The sequence below is a fragment of the Podarcis gaigeae genome, assembly GCF_964106915.1.
Source record: "Podarcis gaigeae genome assembly, chromosome: 6".
Taxonomy (NCBI): Eukaryota; Metazoa; Chordata; class Lepidosauria; order Squamata; family Lacertidae; genus Podarcis; species Podarcis gaigeae.
The window spans coordinates 49,884,746-49,902,475 of record NC_139682.1 but is presented as its reverse complement, the minus strand read 5'-3'; the positions used below and the strand labels follow the sequence as shown (position 1 = coordinate 49,902,475).

Sequence of the window (17,730 nt, the reverse complement as noted above, 5' to 3'; positions counted from 1 at the left end):
ATTGATCAATAAATACCAGTAAGCATATGAGTGCTGTGTATCTGAGATTAACCGCTCCCCACATTCCATTATCCACAGCACTGATCACCCAATGGGAAACAAAGAAAGACACTCAAAGATTTCTGTAAATACAAAGAAGGCAGATTTTAAGCATGTTTAACTTGCCTCTTAAAGAGTAATTAAAATATTTACACTTGTTATCGCTTTCCCTCCCACTCTCCTAGTGTATGTTCCTTCAGGCAGTAGCCCTAGCTTTTAATCAGAGGAAGCAGTTCCAGCTGCTTCGTTTAGCATTCTCCACAGCCGAGATGACATTACTCCATTTTCGCTTTATGGCTGGTTTATACTTGCTGATGCTTTTGTCCACAGATGAGTGAAGCATCAGGAAGGCTAATGCCGTTTGCTGAAGTTGCGGGTAATCTCTACCATAATAAATCTGCTGCCTATTTATCTGCTTTTCTACCATTCCATCCCCCTTAACAGAACCATTCTCATCACGGAAGCTTGTATGGCTCACAAGCTGTACTGACAGGAAGAAGAGGGTTATTGGTTCATGCCCCAAAGAAAAATTTGCTGAGTGCTTACTTGCCCCCGAACCATCTCCAAATTATCACTGTAAATAAAGAGTCTACATCCCCTTCCCCCACTCTAAGAGACAAGAAGCATCTCTTACAACAGAGTCCAGAAATGATTCCTGGCTAACTGAAGCAGCTTCTGTTTTATGTTGCTGCCAAACAGATCATCTGGAGCTGTTCTGTATCCACCTAGTCACTGAAAATTCTGTATGGAATCCCAACACACACTCAAAATAGATTCCCTAAAGTTTAGCTGGTATGTTATTAAAACCCAGTCTCCAGATCTTAGTGTAAGATAGCCCTTGCCAGAGCTGTATAGTGGCTCTGAAGCAATGAAACAAGATCTCTTTGGAGGTTTAGTATGCACTAATATATGTTAGAGAATATGGCAATAAAAGACATAAAATAAAAATTATTCAGAACTCCCATGATAGTGGTCAGGATCACCAAATGAAGATGCAAGTCATATGCTACAAAATAAAAATTTGGACAACATCCTAAGTTTTAATTCTAATGGAGTACGTTTTCAGCATGAACAAGAATGCAGAAGCTGCCGGTTTATCCAATTCTTGGCATCTCCAGACTCCTGCTTGAAACCTGGAGACCAACTAATAGTCATTTTAGACTATATTCAGCTGGATGCACCAATGGACTGACTCTGCATGCAGCTTCCAGTGTTCTTATAAGACATCTGCCCAACCTAAATAATTAATGACACTTATTATTGTGCTGCCTTAGGGTGCTTCCAGGATGGGGCTTATATTGCAAACATAATGCTCAGATCAGATATTTCAGTGTGTACATTTGGCATGTTAGCTTCCACATATTTCTGTTCCCCACCTCTCTCCCAGTCGTGGATATCATTGCTATTCTGCAGTTGCTGTCCACATTAGAGGACCTCAACAGAGTGTATATGAAGATGGTTTTGTTGTCCCTCCTGTCCAACACTCCACCACCCCCCTCCATTGCCTTCTGCTCTGTGCATGTATGCAGGTATTTCTGTAACTGTGTGCAGACTGTCGCATTAGGGGCCACCCACTGAAATGTCACCACATGTGACAAACTGCTACCATCACCACACAAAAAAGTGCTAATGCACTAACTGGCTTCCACTCCCGCAGTGACTTTAGGTTTATAACAAGTTATTTTTATTTATCTATTTTTCGCAGTAAGGGGTATGGAAATTAAATTTAAAATATATACATATATTGCTTGGCATTTTGGTGACAACAACTTCATGTGGAGACTGCAAGAAAAAAATGCATGGTTCAGCAGCAATTCCACAATAAACTTCTGTCTTAGTAAGCAGAGACAAGAGCAGGAATTTGGCTGTGCATACAGTCCTTTCATTCCTCACTTCAAGCAAAACAAACCACGATGTCTTCCATTAACGATAGTTTCCCATTTCATCTGAACTAGGAAACCATGGTTACCAGTTAATTAAACTTTGAAAAACTGTTTAATATCTTGGTTTGTTCTGAAGATGTTAACCAAAATTTCCTGGTTTGGATGAAAATAGGAAATTATAGTTAAGGAATGACATCTGGCCCTTGTGGTCTCTTCCAACTCTATGAGTCTATGATCTTCATTTGCTCACTTTCTAGCACAAAGGAGTTTTGAATGTGACCAAAAGGCTTGTCCATATCGTTGATAATCTACATTAGAAACATTCAGGTCTGAATGACCATTTAAACCAAATCCAAACCAATTTGAGGTATATGGCACTTTGCATAGCCTTGAATGCAGAACTACAGATATAGCAGACCTGAGGATCTGACTTTCCCAATGAGGTAACTAGGCCAATAATATTTGAAAAGAATGTTGGTATGCGAGTGCTACTCTGAGTAAAAGCTCAATCCTAACCATGTCTACTCAAAAGTAAGTCTGACTAGAGTCAATGGGGCTTTCTTCCAGGAAAGTTAGTTAGGACTGCAGCCCAAGCCACCCTAATTCTAAAACCTTTCCACATTTTTGCTGTTCCTTATACTGGATGCTCTGGGTGTTAAGTAATGCAGATCCCACCAATGTGTATAAAATGCCTTCCATCCTACAATGCCTCCTAGTAACATTCCCAGGGTTGGCTTTACTGAGAGAATTCTGTTGTTCAAAATTTTGTAGTATTTGGTTGCTTTAGTATTTCAAAATTATAAACCATTTTGGGTGCCTTGGCAGAATGGCAGTCGCATAAATACATTTAATGAATGAATGACTATGCCCACACTAAATCCATTTCATTCCTACTTTTAATTTATGACCAGCCACATTTTCTATTAATGCCTGGCCCAAGCAGCAAGAGCAACTTTGCTGGCCACTTTCTTGATCTGGTACTGTAGGAGTATCTTTTAATCATAACCTTGCCAATGATGCAATCTCGCCTCCCATTTCAGCTTTGGCTTGTGTACTTCCTCTCATTTTTACACAAATTTTTCAGCAAAGTGTAAATGCGTCTCCTTAGCCTACATCTTCACTGCCATGCCTTCCTCCACTCTACATAAGTCAATGTTTAATATGCCCTTACTTTATTTTACAACATTATTTTATTTAATAGTACCTTGAGCAGCAAGTGCAGGAGGGGTGTGATAGAAAGAAAAACAATTAACAACAGCAAATCTTTACATCACTCATCAGCCAGGAGCATTAGAGGAACTGTGTTGCCAAACCTCGTATGTTGCAGATCTGTCTTCCTTTGCTTGGGGAGCAAGTGATGAAGTGGGAAACTAGGCCTCTGACATAATCATTCTATGGCTATGTTCCATTTTGAAAGCAATGTCCTAAACACTTGAGGTAAAAACCTAACACATTTTGACTGCTTTTTAATCTTGTTCATCTTTAAACAAACTCAGATTGAATGTCACAGCCTGAATCTTACACAAGTAAGTTCAGCTGCCTCTCTTAGATTGTATCATGTAAAGGCACAGTTTAGTTTTTATGATCAAACATTTATTACTATTTACTTCATTTTGGGATGCCACTTTTAGTTGCACCTGGAGGAAAAGCCCACAAATTGCCCTGTCCAGCCTCGGTACAATCAATAGCGAGGAGGAGCTGCAAGCCACTGTCTAGACTTGGCATTAGTTTTCTTCCACAGTAAATGTAGGAAATATGACTATAACCTTTAAATACTTGTTTTCTTTTTTCATAAGTAAGAAAGTTAATCAGAATATGAGAGTGGGGCATGTGAGAGATTATCTGCTGCAGGTTCTATAAAATATGCTTGCCATTTATTGCACATAGCACTGGTTATATTATTTGTTAATGCATGATTATACTGGAAGGCTTTCTCATATCTGGCTTTGGCTTACCTATTTAATATAAATAATATCAACTGATAAGATTTAATGACTTATATAAACATTATAAAGTTTGTTTTATTGAAATGAATTGTTCATTCAAATTTTGTTATATTTTGTAATGAATTGGTTTTGGACTATTTAGTGTAGTGACGTATTCATATGTTTTTGCTGTTTTGCTGTGAGTCGCTTTAAGGCATGCTTATAGGGGTAAGTGGCATACATTAGAAGAACCCTGCTGGCTCAGAAACTGTCTACAGTGGCCAAACAGATGCCTATTGGAAGTTCAGAAGCAAGACCTGAGAGCAACAGCACCCTTTCCACTGATGATTCCCAGTAACCTCAATACTGCCTCTGACAGCAGAGATAGTACATAGACATCAAGGCACTAGTAGCCACTGATAAATTTATTCCTAATCCTCTTTTTAAAGCCACCCACAGTGGTAACTACAACTACATTTTGGTGGTGTAGATTGTTTTTTTTATATATATAAATATTTATTAAATTTTTTATAAGATTGTTGAATGGTCACTTTAAAATGTGAAGGTTCATTATTGCTTCACAAGTTGTGTATGTCTTTAAGGGCCAGAGCCAAGGCAAATAACGAGACCCAGTCTTACAGCTGTGAAACATAGCAGGTGCTACTAGGTTGTGTTAATTAAGCTGTGTCAGCATTTGGGCATAGTATATAAGGAGCAGCACCTAGCTCCCTCATTACCCTGGGGGATGGGTTGGTGGTTGGGTCTGGTTTGTTGTTGATGTATTTAGTGTATAAGGAGTTTTTGTTATTAAAACCTTGTTTAAGTTATTTTTGAGTCCCTTTTTAATGCATGGTCTCCCCAGCAAGCTCTCTGCAGTGCTACTAAACTGCAAATAGCCATAGTTAATAATAAATTAGTTAATTTTATTTCAGCTGATTATATACCTGTGTGAAGAAGTACTTTCTTTTATATGTCTGTCCTGAATCTTCCAACATTTAGCTTCATTGGATGGGCCCAAATTATTATGAAAGTGGGAGAAGAATGTCTCCCTATCCAATTTCTCCACACTATGAATAATCTTACACACCTCTACCATGTCCCTGTCACTCAATTTGTATTGTAAACTTCTCACGGGGGAGTTGCTGAAACCTCTTGATCATTTTGGCTTTCCCTTTCTGAACCTTTTTGAACTCCACAATATCCTTTTTGAGGAGAGTCAACCACAAGTGTACACAGTATTCCAAATGCAGTTGCACCATAGATTTGTATAACAGCATTATGATATCAGCAGTTCTATTTTAAATTCCTTTCCTAATGATCCCTAGCATGGAATCTGCACTTTTCACAGTTGCTGCTCACTGGGTCAACAGCTTCATCAAGTTATCCGCTGTGACCCCAAAATCTCATTTCTAGTGAGTCACCACCAATTCACGATTTTTTTTTGCCTCAGTGTGCATCACTTAACACTTCCTTACATTGAATTCTATTTGCCATTTTATGCACACTCACCCAATTTGGAGAGATCCTTCTGGAGCACCTTACGATCCTTTTTTTGTTTTAAACACACTGAACGATTTGGTATCATTAACAAACTTTGCCACCTCACAACTCACCCTCTTAACTCTGTGCAAGTCAAAGGGAGAAGGCCCCAACACGAATCCTTGAGAAATTCTACTTCCAACATTCCTCCATTGAAAGGGATCTCCATTCTAACTTTCTGTTCCCTGTTTCTGAAACAGTTCCTGATCCATAAGAGACCTTTGCTCTTATTCCATGCCTGCTGAGCTTACTCGGGAGTCTTTGGTCTGGTACTCTGTCAAAGGCTTTTTGAAAGCTGGAGTACACAATGTCTACTGGATCACCTCTATTTACATGCTAAAAGGTTATTGAGACACCGAGACAGGACTTACTCTTGGAAAAGCTATGGTGGTGGTTCTTCAGCAATACTTGCTCTTCAATATGCTTGCTAATTCTATTTTTTAAGAATGCTTTCCCAGAACAAACTACTGGGCTTTTAACTTCCTGGATTTCTCCTCCCGCCCCAATCGCTGTTTAAAAATTGGTGTTACATTGGCCGCTTTCAATTTCTCAGATATGCAGTCTAATCTTAGGGAGAAGTGAGATATTTTGAATTATTTAAGAACTCTCATGTGGATGCCACCCAGACCCAGGGACTTGTCATTTTTTAATTCGTCAATAGGGCCTAGAAATCCAACTCCTTTCAACACTATTTGCCTCAGCTTCTCAGACCAGTGGTGTCACAGGGCCTATCCAACTGGTGGTCATGACACTCAGACAATCCCATTCGACATGGCACAGTACATCATAGATTCTGGTGGGAAAACAGCTGCATTTGTTCAGAGATATACTGCAGTCTGAATACTGGGAAAATATTACACAGAAATAGAGAGTGTTTGGAAGGGCCCAAGTCTTCAGCAGCTGACCAATAGAACGGCCAAGTTCACATGCCGTGCAAAGCCAAACCATAACTTGGCATGAGAAAGCAAACATGCAGGTTCCCAGAATGAAGACTGCGATGCAGCATTCCTCCCCTGGTGCTGCTAAATGGCCCAGGCATTAACCACGATTTAGCTTGGCATTACATCTGTACATAAGTTTGAGATTTGACTCCTCCATGCTAAGCTTCTGTTTGGCTTAGTGCTACATGTGAACTGGGTCATTATCTGTTCTATGCAGTTTCAGAACCCTATGAACTGCAGACTTATAAAGTTCCCTCTTTTGATTATGAAAATGAAATACTTTGTTACAATAGTCCTCTACACACTTGCTGGAAAGGAAGCTTCATTGAGTAGAGGCAATTTGGATCAGCGGCATATACTAATGTTGCTTTGTGAGCTCTTCCAATGTTCCTACCAATAAAGACCTTAAACCTCTTTTTTGAGCTCACTATATGCAAGTCTATAAACCTCATTTACTTCCATACAGCTTAATCAATTTTCTCTCAGGCCTGCAGATATGCTACTCATTGATTTCTACCCTCCTCCCGGAAATTCAAATGTCTTCTACAACTGGGGACTCCGAATCCCTGGTGAAATTCAGTTGAGACACTGCTTACAATGAAGAAAAACAAAATAAACTTTGGACGTGACGGTAGTGCTGAACACGTTTTGTTTTTAAACTCAGGTTTTTCCTCCCTGAAGCTTGCTCAGCAGCAGGCGAGTGCACATGATGTGAATGTTGTTGAGAGCCCAGCATGTGCCTAAGGGTTGCCCAGCTCATCTGCAATCCTCCTAGATGAGGATGCTGATTTAGTAAGTATGAAGAGCAAGTATCCATGGATGCACTTCCCTAATGCTGCCTGCTTAGTGCCTTTCAAGTTAAATTAACGAGGGTGATATTTTCTTTCAGCACAAACATATTGAGATTACGCTAAAGGTCACTGTGAAATTATATAAACTGTAAATTTATCAGTGTAATTAGTGCTCACTGCTCTATATGCGGGGGAGCCTACTGCAAGACTGAGGTCTCACAGGTGTCAGCAAGGAGCTAATTATAAACTCATTTCTGCAGAATCTGATATATATCAATTTAAGAGCCACGACCACTACCACATATGAGTTACATTGCTTGCAGGGGGTAGTAGTTTTGCATACAAGTAGTTATCAGAGGCCAGCTAATGGGCATGTATGCTCATTAGAATGGGGCAGATATCCCAATCACAATCTCTCTCTCTCTCCCTCAAAAGGACTATCCTAACTTCCTATCCACACTGTGCTCTGGCACCATGGCTATATGAAGAGTTTCCCTGTTACCAAAAGAGGCAGAATTATAGAACGTATGAAGCCACTGAAATGTTTTAAGCAGCCCTCTTCAGAGTTGCCATTAGGTTAACATAAATTCATGAGGGAGGCAGCTGGGTGAGTAGGCTACCTCCCATCATTCCCCAACCTTCATTCTTATAATTTTCTCATTTAATGGGGAAAATTTCTGCAGCAGGGAAGATTTCTGTTCATGAATGTCCTGTGCATTTTAGAAATCCAGATTTTCCACATTTTGGAAACTGGCTAAGAGCTTCTGTCTTTGGCCCAACTGAGTAACTATTCATGAATCAAAATGTCTTTTGTCAGACTGTTGGTCTAAGTGGAACAACTAGTGACATGTGTTTTACTATCCTGAAAGCAGGAACCTATATTGGAATTGGAGTGATATATTTCTGATCCAATATGCTACCGGGTCATGGATAAGAAATCTCATTTGCTCATGGGACACAAGAAAGCATGTTCAAAAGGCTCTGCTTCTTCAGTTAACAAGGACAAATATCCTAACTATTAAAATCTACTCTCTCACCCAAATCTTTCTTCGTATCACACAATGTTTCAAACGTAGCAGAAGTTGGGTGAAAAAGTGAACCCCACAATCTAGGTACAAAATACCACAGTTGCTTCCTGTAGAGAAAGATTTGGGGTGGAGTCGGGTCAGGAAATGAGAAGACTTTATTGTTTTACCTGAACGGAGCTGTTTGATTCTGCCATTGCTAGTGGCTGTGTCCACAGGAAGAAAGTCTTTGAACCAGGATATTTCAGGGTCAGGGTTACCGCTGGCAGCACAGAGCATTGTAGCAGTGCGGGCCTTCTCTACTACTTTGAGCTGTGGACCCATGTCTATGGTTGGAAAGCCAGATGGGATCTGGTTCTCTGAAACACAATAGAAAGAGAATCATGTTACCAGGTAGCAATGGGACAAAATTCCAAAACAGGAAATTGGTTTGCAATATTGCAAGCACCAGCCAATCAGGGCTGTGCACAGGTGACTCCTCTGGCAAACCTATTTTCCTAAGCTTGATCATGCAATTGTACATATATGTAGATTGGCGTGAGTCCATGATTCCACAGTAGCTCACCCATTCAAACAATATATCTGTATATATGACTCTCAAACAATAAGCATAGCAAAAATAGTGAAGAGGCAGCTCAAATCTCTGACAAGTATTTTTCATTTCAGTTTTCACTGAATTTCCCCCATGTTGTCCTGATCTTCCAAAGGCACATATGATTATTAAATGACTATGATGAACAAATGAATGTAAAATTAACAAGCCAAAGCAATTGCACCAATCCATGCCAGGGTGCACATTAAGAAGCTGCCAGAAACTCTCCCAGGCAATTGAAGATACCTGAGGCGTGCAGAAAATGAGCAATGTACACCCTGCCGTGGCTTACTGCTCTATTATAAGATGAAAGTATCACTATGATGAACAGTTTGAAAAAAGAAAATTCAGCAGTGAGAGAAAAAGGTAATTCTATCTGCAGTAGCTGTACTACCCTTACAGGTAAGTGTAGCTGAGGCCATTATGAGGCCTGTACAGAAAACCCCCAAATGCTCCAGAGCAGCACTTCAGCAAATATCTCCTAAGCTCAGCACATTTCCTCACATCTTAGGCAAGATGTACTGTTCTCTGCTAAACATGAGTTGCAAGCAAGACAGACAAATATATGAGAAAAGTCAGAACACCATTTAAAAGCTTCTTAAAATACTAGAACCTCATTTATTCTCATGTCATCCTTTTGTTTGCAGATACTTAAGCAAAACTAGAGTGTTATATCTCTTCTTACCAGCCAGTCCCACATCAGCTGGCGTTCTTATCTGGATATTTGAGCTACAGAAATCATTCATTTTTTTAATAATTTTTTATTGATTTTCCAACACAAGTTAAAGACAAAACAACATACATACATAAACAAACCAAAACATACAAACATGTATAATTTCAAAAAAAATTCTCCTGAACCTTATTTCCTCGACCTCCTCCCCCTCCCCCTTCTGTATTATATTTTCTTTACTATCTATTCAGCAAGTTCTTATCTTATTTCACAACCTTAACTTAATAATTTTGTTAAACCATACTATTTATTTCCTTTTTCTTCTGTCTTTCATTCCCCGGTTTATCTTTAAAACCTTATAACAATTTAATTTAACAGACACCCAATTCTAACTTAATCTTAAACCTTTTTCCTAAAGTCGGCCCAAATTCCTCTTCCTCGATTTTCCACATTCCATAAAAGTTACAAAAAAGAAATAAACATAAAAACAAAATCTAACAGATTATATCACCTTTCGGATTCCCAAATCTCACCCTCCCTTTCCCGGTTTGGATCCCCAAACCAGTATCCATAAATACGTCCATTTCTCAGCCTGGATCCCAAACACCAGAGGCTTTTAAACCTCTTTCAATTTCTCTCTGCCAGTCTTTTTGATAATCCTTTATTTGGTAGTCCTTTATTTCCAGCACCGACTCTCGAAGAAGCTCTATCCCAATAATGTCCATTTTTCTTCCGAGCAGGCCTCTGTATTTAGAAATGGGGCTCAAATTTTGTGAGCTACAGAAATCATTCCATCCTACTGGATTAAGACAAACCTGTGCTTTTATAGACTACACAGTCAAGCATTCTACTCTTCCTTCCCACATGGTGGGTAGAAGAAGAGCAAATGGTCTGTGATTTTAGCAGCATGCACCAGCACATGCTGTGTGTTCACATTTAAAGCAACATTTAGTTGAAGTACGGTTTAAAGTGTTGTATGAACAAAGTCTAAGTGTTTTATACTTCTGTCCTTCATGTTAACTTCCTATGTCCAATCTGCATATTCATGATTTGCATAACATTTTAGTCCCTCCAGCCTTCTCCTCTATTCTGCTTATCTCTGAATGGTCAACCTATTTATTTACAGGGCAATGCAAAATTGTGCAAATAAAATATTCACATTTTATCAGGCGTCCTTGTCTGCTATCCTGTCAAAAATCCACTTTGCAGACACTACTTTTTCCATATTCTATAGCATGAGAGAACATTGAAATGAATCTGGTTTCTGACTTCGCAGAGTTAAGGGGCTATGGTGGGTATCTATAATTTTCAAAAGAAATACCAAAAAAAAAAGCAACTGAAGCTTAATAAGAGCCCAAGCCATTTTTTGTATGCAAAGTCTGGCATCCCGAGAAACCGCCTCTTCACTAGCAAACATAAAAGGGTTTTTGTGCAAAAGGTACCACTGAAAACTAGTTCTTTTTTATTTGCTCTCCATTGATTTTCAAAGACAAAAGGTACACAGAGCTTAACTGGAAAGACACCAGAGCTAGCATTCAAAAACAAGAAACAGCAGCACCAATACAACCACAACACACACTCCTCTACAGTACAAAATTAAACAAAAGCAGGGATATAGAAGAGTATCACGAGACACAGCTTAGCTTGCAAAGGCATACACAAAGAATAGCAAACAAAAACAGTCTTTTGGAACTAGCCAAGTGTGCCTGAATTACAGCTGCACCTTTGCTGCCTGCAATATAAAATAGGTGGTTAATCCAGGGAGGCCAAACCCTCCAAGTGATCAAATTTAATCTCTAAGCCTTTTGCAGTCTTTCCCAGTTTGTATGTGAGAATACACGAAGCAAAGACCCAGTGAATTAACGTAGTCCAATGTTGCCATTTCAAGCTGCAGTAGAGAAAATACATGTTATCAGGACTTACTCATGGCAGTGACAGCTAAACAGGACAAAGCGATGCAAAATAAGCATTACACATAGCCCTTCCGCCCCACCAAATTAAGCTCTTTCTACAATACTGCTGTTCATGACTAAGGGATGTTTCATGTGAACATTTTAAACAAGATGTTGGAGATGAAGTGAAACTGCCTCAAGTGGTCTTTCCTAATTTCTGGCAGTGATTAGCTTTGTGAGTTCACTGACATCTCTCATACCACCTGTTGGAAAGCTCAGTAAGAAGAAGAGTTGAGCTGGAACATAAGGAACTCAACATGTAATGAGGACCTACTAAAGCAGCAGTGGGGGAACCTCCAGTCCACAGGCTTCAATAGGCCCACCAGGCCTCTCCATTTGACCTGCTAGGTTGATTTAGCCAAGCTATGCCCATCTGCTGTACACTTGACGTCAGATAGGACATCTGGTGTGGGACAGGCATACAAATTGTCCTGGCTAGCTTAGTGAAGTCATTACAAGAAGATAGGAGACGTGAGCCACACCCACCTCTTAAACTTGATCTGGAATGGAAGGGGAGGTAAAGGTCAGGCCCACAAACTGGATTCAATTCTACACCCATGTGCCAAAGCACCCACAAGACTAGTTGCAGAACAAAATTTATCAAGTGGTAATGGGCTTACCATATTGCTGCCACATAAACAGTTGTATGGTTCAATTGGAAATCAAAAGACTGGGATGGAATCATATTCTCTTTAAATTAATTTGCTATTGCATCCGTACATCTGAACCTGGATTCTGAAAGGTGAAATTAGGAGGAGGCCAGAGAACTCTTGCTCTTGGTGGCGTTGTTCTTTGGCAGTAAGGAAAGAAACACATTTATGTTTTTAAACAAAGACTTCTGGAAACTATTATTGCGATCTCTACTGTGGATGCAATTATTTTCAATCTGAGTGACAGTTCTTACCCATACCTGAATGATCTGCCAATTGTGTTTCTTCATTTTCATTAATAGAGAACATTAGTCAAGAGCAAGCACCATGATGTGACAGATGCCTGTTAGACTGTTTTGACCCAGGTACAAAAGCCTTGCAGGTCATTACAAATGGGTACCTGTGAATTCCCTCCTCCACAAAAATCCCATTTATGTAAGCACATTTATCACAATCCTCTTTCAAAAATGTTAAAGAAAACTGCAAACATATTTATGGACATTTTTCACACTTTTTCAGTTTCTTTTTGTGCTAAGAGGAAAAGAGTTCTCTGCTTAACCAATAAAGACTCCACACATCTAAGAAAACGTGGACCGACAGCCCATAACCCTTCCTTACACATTGGATACATCTTCAGGGGTTTAAAAATTTCTCAACATGCAGTGCAGAAATGCTGCCAATTGCCCATGGAGTGTGATCTTTTCCTCCATGGGCAGCTTGCTTTTCTTCCATGCTATGTGCTGTACTGTCCAGCTGACAGGGGGTTGGGGGGGGGGAGAGCGGGCCTGAGGAAAGGCCAGTGGACCTATTCTGCAGGCACACCCAAGATGTTCCACAATGCTGCTTTAAATTGTTAGGGTTTCGTAGCCCCTTTTGTAGCACAAACTGGTTTGTGAATGGGTGCGTGCACGAGCATGCATTGGAGGTTTAATTAGAATTGGGTGAACTGGATGGGGAAAAACAAAAAAAATTCCTTCCAGTAGCACCTTAAAGACCAACTAAGTCAGTTCTTGGCATGAGTTTTTGTGTGCATGCACACTTCTTCAGATACACAGAATCTGAATCTGAAGAAGTGTGCATGCACACGAAAGCTCATACCAAGAACTGACTTAGTTGGTCTTTAAGGTGCTACTGGAAGGATTTTTTGTTTGTTTGTTTTGACTATGGCAGACCAACACGGCTACCTATCTGTAACTGGATGGGGAAAGAAATAGGGTGAGGTACACATCTCTAGACTTCGTTTTAAACAAGAAGTTCAAAAAGAAGGGGAGGTTTGTGGCTAACTCAAGGGTGTTCTGAACATGAAAACTTAAGCACCATGAAGTGGGAGGGGATTTTTTTACCCTCCCCCCCCACAAGCTCCTCATTATTCCTCATGGGTGTTAGTATCTAGTAATAGTAATTTTAGTACTATGCAGCAAATTTATTCAGATTTCAAAAATCAGTTTCAGATTCCCCAAGATAAATAATGCAATCCCAAATGAGCTCTTTGGACATTTTTCTGATTAGGAATAAGAGAAAATTTCTGAATATTCATAGCTGGTAATATTATACAAGGTCCAGGTTCATTCTGGACTCTGAAGGTTAGTTATATATTCTGTCCTATAGGATGCTTGATTAATAAACAATCCCACATTTATGTAGTTCCAAAATACCTATAATACTATAGTGTAGAAACTGTTTATGGACATATGGTATGAAAAATCGCAATATGCATAATAATTTGGAGACTCTTTAATACTGCTACTCAGATATTATGCATCAACATTAGAAAATCTGGGTTAATCCTTTGAATGCATTTAGATGAAAGACAAAAAGTTGTAGTCAGAACTAGTCCTACTTGAGTGCAGACTCATTGAAATGAATGAACCTAGTGTTCATTAGTTCATTAGTAGGGCTAGCACTAGACACAACCCAAAGTAATTACATGAAAAAACAATGACAGACCAGTAGGCACACTGTGAATATACTTCAGGCTCTCACAAATAACGGGTCAATCATACCATAGCAATCAGCTCATCTTTATATTGGCAGGAATGATGCAAATCAGAATAAGGAAAATGGTCATTATTTTGAGTATTTAAGCTATCAAGATGCAAGAGAAATAAATTAAGAACTAAAAACCCAAGGAGGAAGGTAGGAGGTAGACTCAAGAAAATGCCTGACTATCTCAAAAATGTAAACAAATAACTTTCATGTCTGAAATTTTTTAGCCACGTATTCTTCCCCTGGGTGGTTTTCCTCATTAGTCTGGAAAAAAACTACATTTATCAGTTTGTGCGAAGACCACTTACCTTTCTAAAAGGATCTGTGCTGTAGTCGTCACATGCTTAGTAGGACTTAAAAAAAAAAAAGTAATTTTTGGCCTTTAAGTTCCACTTGCATTCATTTTTAATTACTCCAAAAAGATAAGTGAGGGTACTACGGACCTGAGAAGGCCTAATATGGAAAGGGTTGATAAATGACAATGGATAGTGCCACTTTGCCGTGACAGAGGACAATAGGGTGTGGATAACAGACTGAGAGTTAGGGGAGATAGGAGTGCGATAAAACTAGGCATTTAAAAGCAGCATAAGAGGCATTTGCCAGGTGCCATTTCCCTATCTCTTCACACCACGTCAGGAAAAGCTGTACTGTTTCCTTTCTGCTTGTCACACAACTGTCAAAATTCTCCCCTCAAACACTGCCTACACATTTGCAGGCTTCCAAGTTTTGTGCTATATACCATATTGATTCCATACTTGTGCAGAATATTTTTAAAGAAATTGCACAGAATATTTATCATTATCAACATATTCACTCAAAATATATTGCTGTTATTGGTATCCATCTGTCGAGAGAGAGCTCCTCTGGGGATGATGACAAACGGCTGCATTAGCAGCACAAAAGTGACCTTCCCAGGGCACAAGTCTGAGCAGGGTTTATGGAGGCTGCTGCCCAAACAATACAATTTCCCTTTTGGCCTCACTGATGTGATCCAAAGGAAAGCAGAGCAATACATTTGACACCAGCTTGGCTACACGAGTTGCCAGAAGGAGGCATACAAGGCACCATCCAACCGTCTTAGGGACTCCACTCTAGATTTGTGAAGGGTTTACTCCATCTTTTCTTCTCCCAAAGATACTCCGCAAGGCTTTAGGATCAGAGTTTTCCTTCTCCTAGATGGGCTAACTTTCCAGGTGAATGAATGAATGAACGAATGAATGAACACCTTATGACATGCTTTCCCTCCATATTCAGCTTCATATTCCTGTATATCAAGTTAGGGAAGTTATTCTCTAGATAAAATCTACGGTACTTAGTGAAGATCTACATGTGCTCACACTAAGATTTAGAACAACCTTCTGAGGATTGCAGCCAAGCTTAAGTGCCTTTCTGTTTTCCCACAAGCTTCTGAATATTTTGTTACGGAGCATTTTTAGTTTAATTAGAATGGTATGTTATTACTGTTGCTTTTTATACATACCATTTGTTTTGTTTTGATCGTTTGTATACCACTCTGAATGTTTTAACAGAAAATAAGTTATTATGCTCTAGATAAATGAGATAATTTATAACATTTTGAGAAACTAAAACATTTGTTAATGGGAGGTTCAAGCTTCTAAGATGCCAACGCACATTACACTTCACTCCTTCTGTTTGCTGAATATATAGCCTTAAGTTGGTGACATGGTGCTGTTGCTCAATTAAGGCCAGGCAGTCAAGAGCAGTAGAGCAGATCAAGGGCCAGAGGAATGACTACAGGTTATGTGGCAAGAGGTCCAATGCTGGTCAGGCATGACTACAACTGAACTAAGAGATTTCTATGAACAATTTGTAGGGGTGAGAACAGTGACTCTTAAAAAATAATAATATTAGCACATGTTGGCAGGGAAGTGTAGTAAAGCAAGCAATGCATGCGTAGGTGATATACTATGGACTTGAGGGAACAAGTGAGGGTCTGTTCCTGCCAAAGCCAAGCACACCTCAAGAGTACCCAAGAAACAAAAGGAGAGGTCCATAAAACAAGGAGTTCAAAAACAACTTAGCATCAACCATGAGGAAGGCAAATAATTCAGGTTACTCCTAGCAACAGAAATACATAGCAGCTTCTAATGACAACCCCGCCAACAGACTGTGATGTGGCACTCCGAAGGGACACACCGAAGGTACATTTTCAAAATGCTCCATTCTCAGGGAAATAAGAAGCTTTTAAGAGGATCATCTCTAGGGAATTTAACCACATGAAACAAAAGACAAGAGCAGAACATAAACAAATATTTGGTACCTGAAAAATAACTAAAGAATAACTGTTCGCACACACAGAAATCATCTGAGTCAGCCCAAACTTCTAAAGGCTTATTGCATTTTTAAAAATATATAAAAAATCCAACACCAATAAAGAACAAATTGGCAAATCAAAAGAAGACGAGGTTGTTAATAGGAAATACACCCTTAGTCTTTTAAGTGCCCCTAAACTAATTCTCTAGATGGTAGGAAATGGCTCGCACTATAATTGTCTCGTGCTTTTCTACTGCAGCATTCAATTCTGGTCATATTCTGGACAAAAATATAATGGACAGGTTGACTCAACAAGGAGGCAATTTTAATGTTCCTAGATGAAAAATGGGAAGCCATAAGACAGGAGTGGGAAATAATTTTCCGCCCAATGGTTATATTCCCTCATGGACAACTTTTGGGCCTTCCCTGTATTAAATGGGGCCAGAGGGTAATAACAACACCACTGCTCAGTTCAATGGCATGCTAAATAAGTCATATTCCCCAGAATCTGCACTGTGTGCCTTTTAGGTACTGAGCTGACTTCAAAGTATTGATGCTGACAATAATGGCTTGGGGCTCAAGTACCTGACCGACTACATCTCCTGGTATGTGCCAGCTTGACAATTCAGATCACTGGCCAAGGGCTTCTTGTGTTGCTGCCTACAGGCTAAGTCTGAGGAGCAGTGTCCCAAGCTAGGGCCTTCTCTGCTGTGGCACCCTCTTTATGGAATTCCCTATCTCTGTAGGTGTGTCAGGTATCATTTTTATTTCAGTTTCACTTGTTACTTAAGATGCACTTATTCAAGTGGGACTTTTTAAGTTGTTTCACACTGGTCCCTGAGACCTTTGATTTACTGAATGGTTGATTAGTCATATTAAGAGAGCCAGTGTGGAATAATAATAATAATAATAATAATAACAACAATAACAATACATTATTTGTACCCCGCCCATCTGGCTGGGTTTCCCCAGCCACTCTGGGCGGCTTCCATAAAGACCAAAAATACACTAAGATGTCACACATTAAAAACTTCCCTGAACAGGGCTGCCTTCAAGTGTCTTCTGAATGTCAGGTAGTTGTTTATCTCTTTGACATCTGATGGAAGGGCGTTCCACAGGGCGGGCGCCACTACCGAGAAGGCCCTCTGCCTGGTTCCCTGTAGCTTTGCTTCTCGCAATGAGGGAATGGGTTAGAATGTTGGACTAGGACCTGGGAGAAAGAGAGCAAGGTTTGAATCCCCCGTTAGCCATGAAGTTCGCTACGTGACCTTGGGTCAGCCACCATCTCTTAGCCTAGCCTACCTCACAGGGTTGTTGTGAGGATGAAATGGGGAGGAGGAGAACCATGTACACCACCTTGATATCCTTTGAATATAAAGGTGGTATATAAATATAATAAATCAAAATATTATCCCACTGTTGTTTGGAGCAGATTTTAATATTGTTCTTATTGACTGATG

At 39.7% G+C, this 17,730-nt stretch overlaps 1 protein-coding gene and 2 long non-coding RNA genes across 23 annotated transcripts in view; 2 read left to right on the top strand and 1 right to left on the bottom strand.

Moving 5' to 3' along the window:
- The window catches only part of PTPRF (protein tyrosine phosphatase receptor type F), a 485,633-nt gene that overhangs the window by 94,141 nt on the left and 373,762 nt on the right, over window positions 1-17,730 (bottom strand). For all 20 annotated transcript variants that reach the window (XM_083742226.1, XM_083742229.1, XM_083742216.1 and 17 more), the window contains exon 6: window positions 8,314-8,502. In XM_083742226.1, the coding sequence (XP_083598352.1) occupies window positions 8,314-8,502 (189 nt within the window). The remainder of the gene's footprint in view (window positions 1-8,313; window positions 8,503-17,730) is intronic.
- Window positions 1-17,730, top strand: part of LOC310846181 — a 394,522-nt gene that overhangs the window by 120,071 nt on the left and 256,721 nt on the right. The window lies entirely within an intron of this gene.
- LOC310846183 lies at window positions 4,006-6,961 on the top strand. Its single transcript, XR_014565187.1, has 2 exons — window positions 4,006-4,340; window positions 4,744-6,961. It is a non-coding gene; the product is annotated as an uncharacterized lncRNA (long non-coding RNA).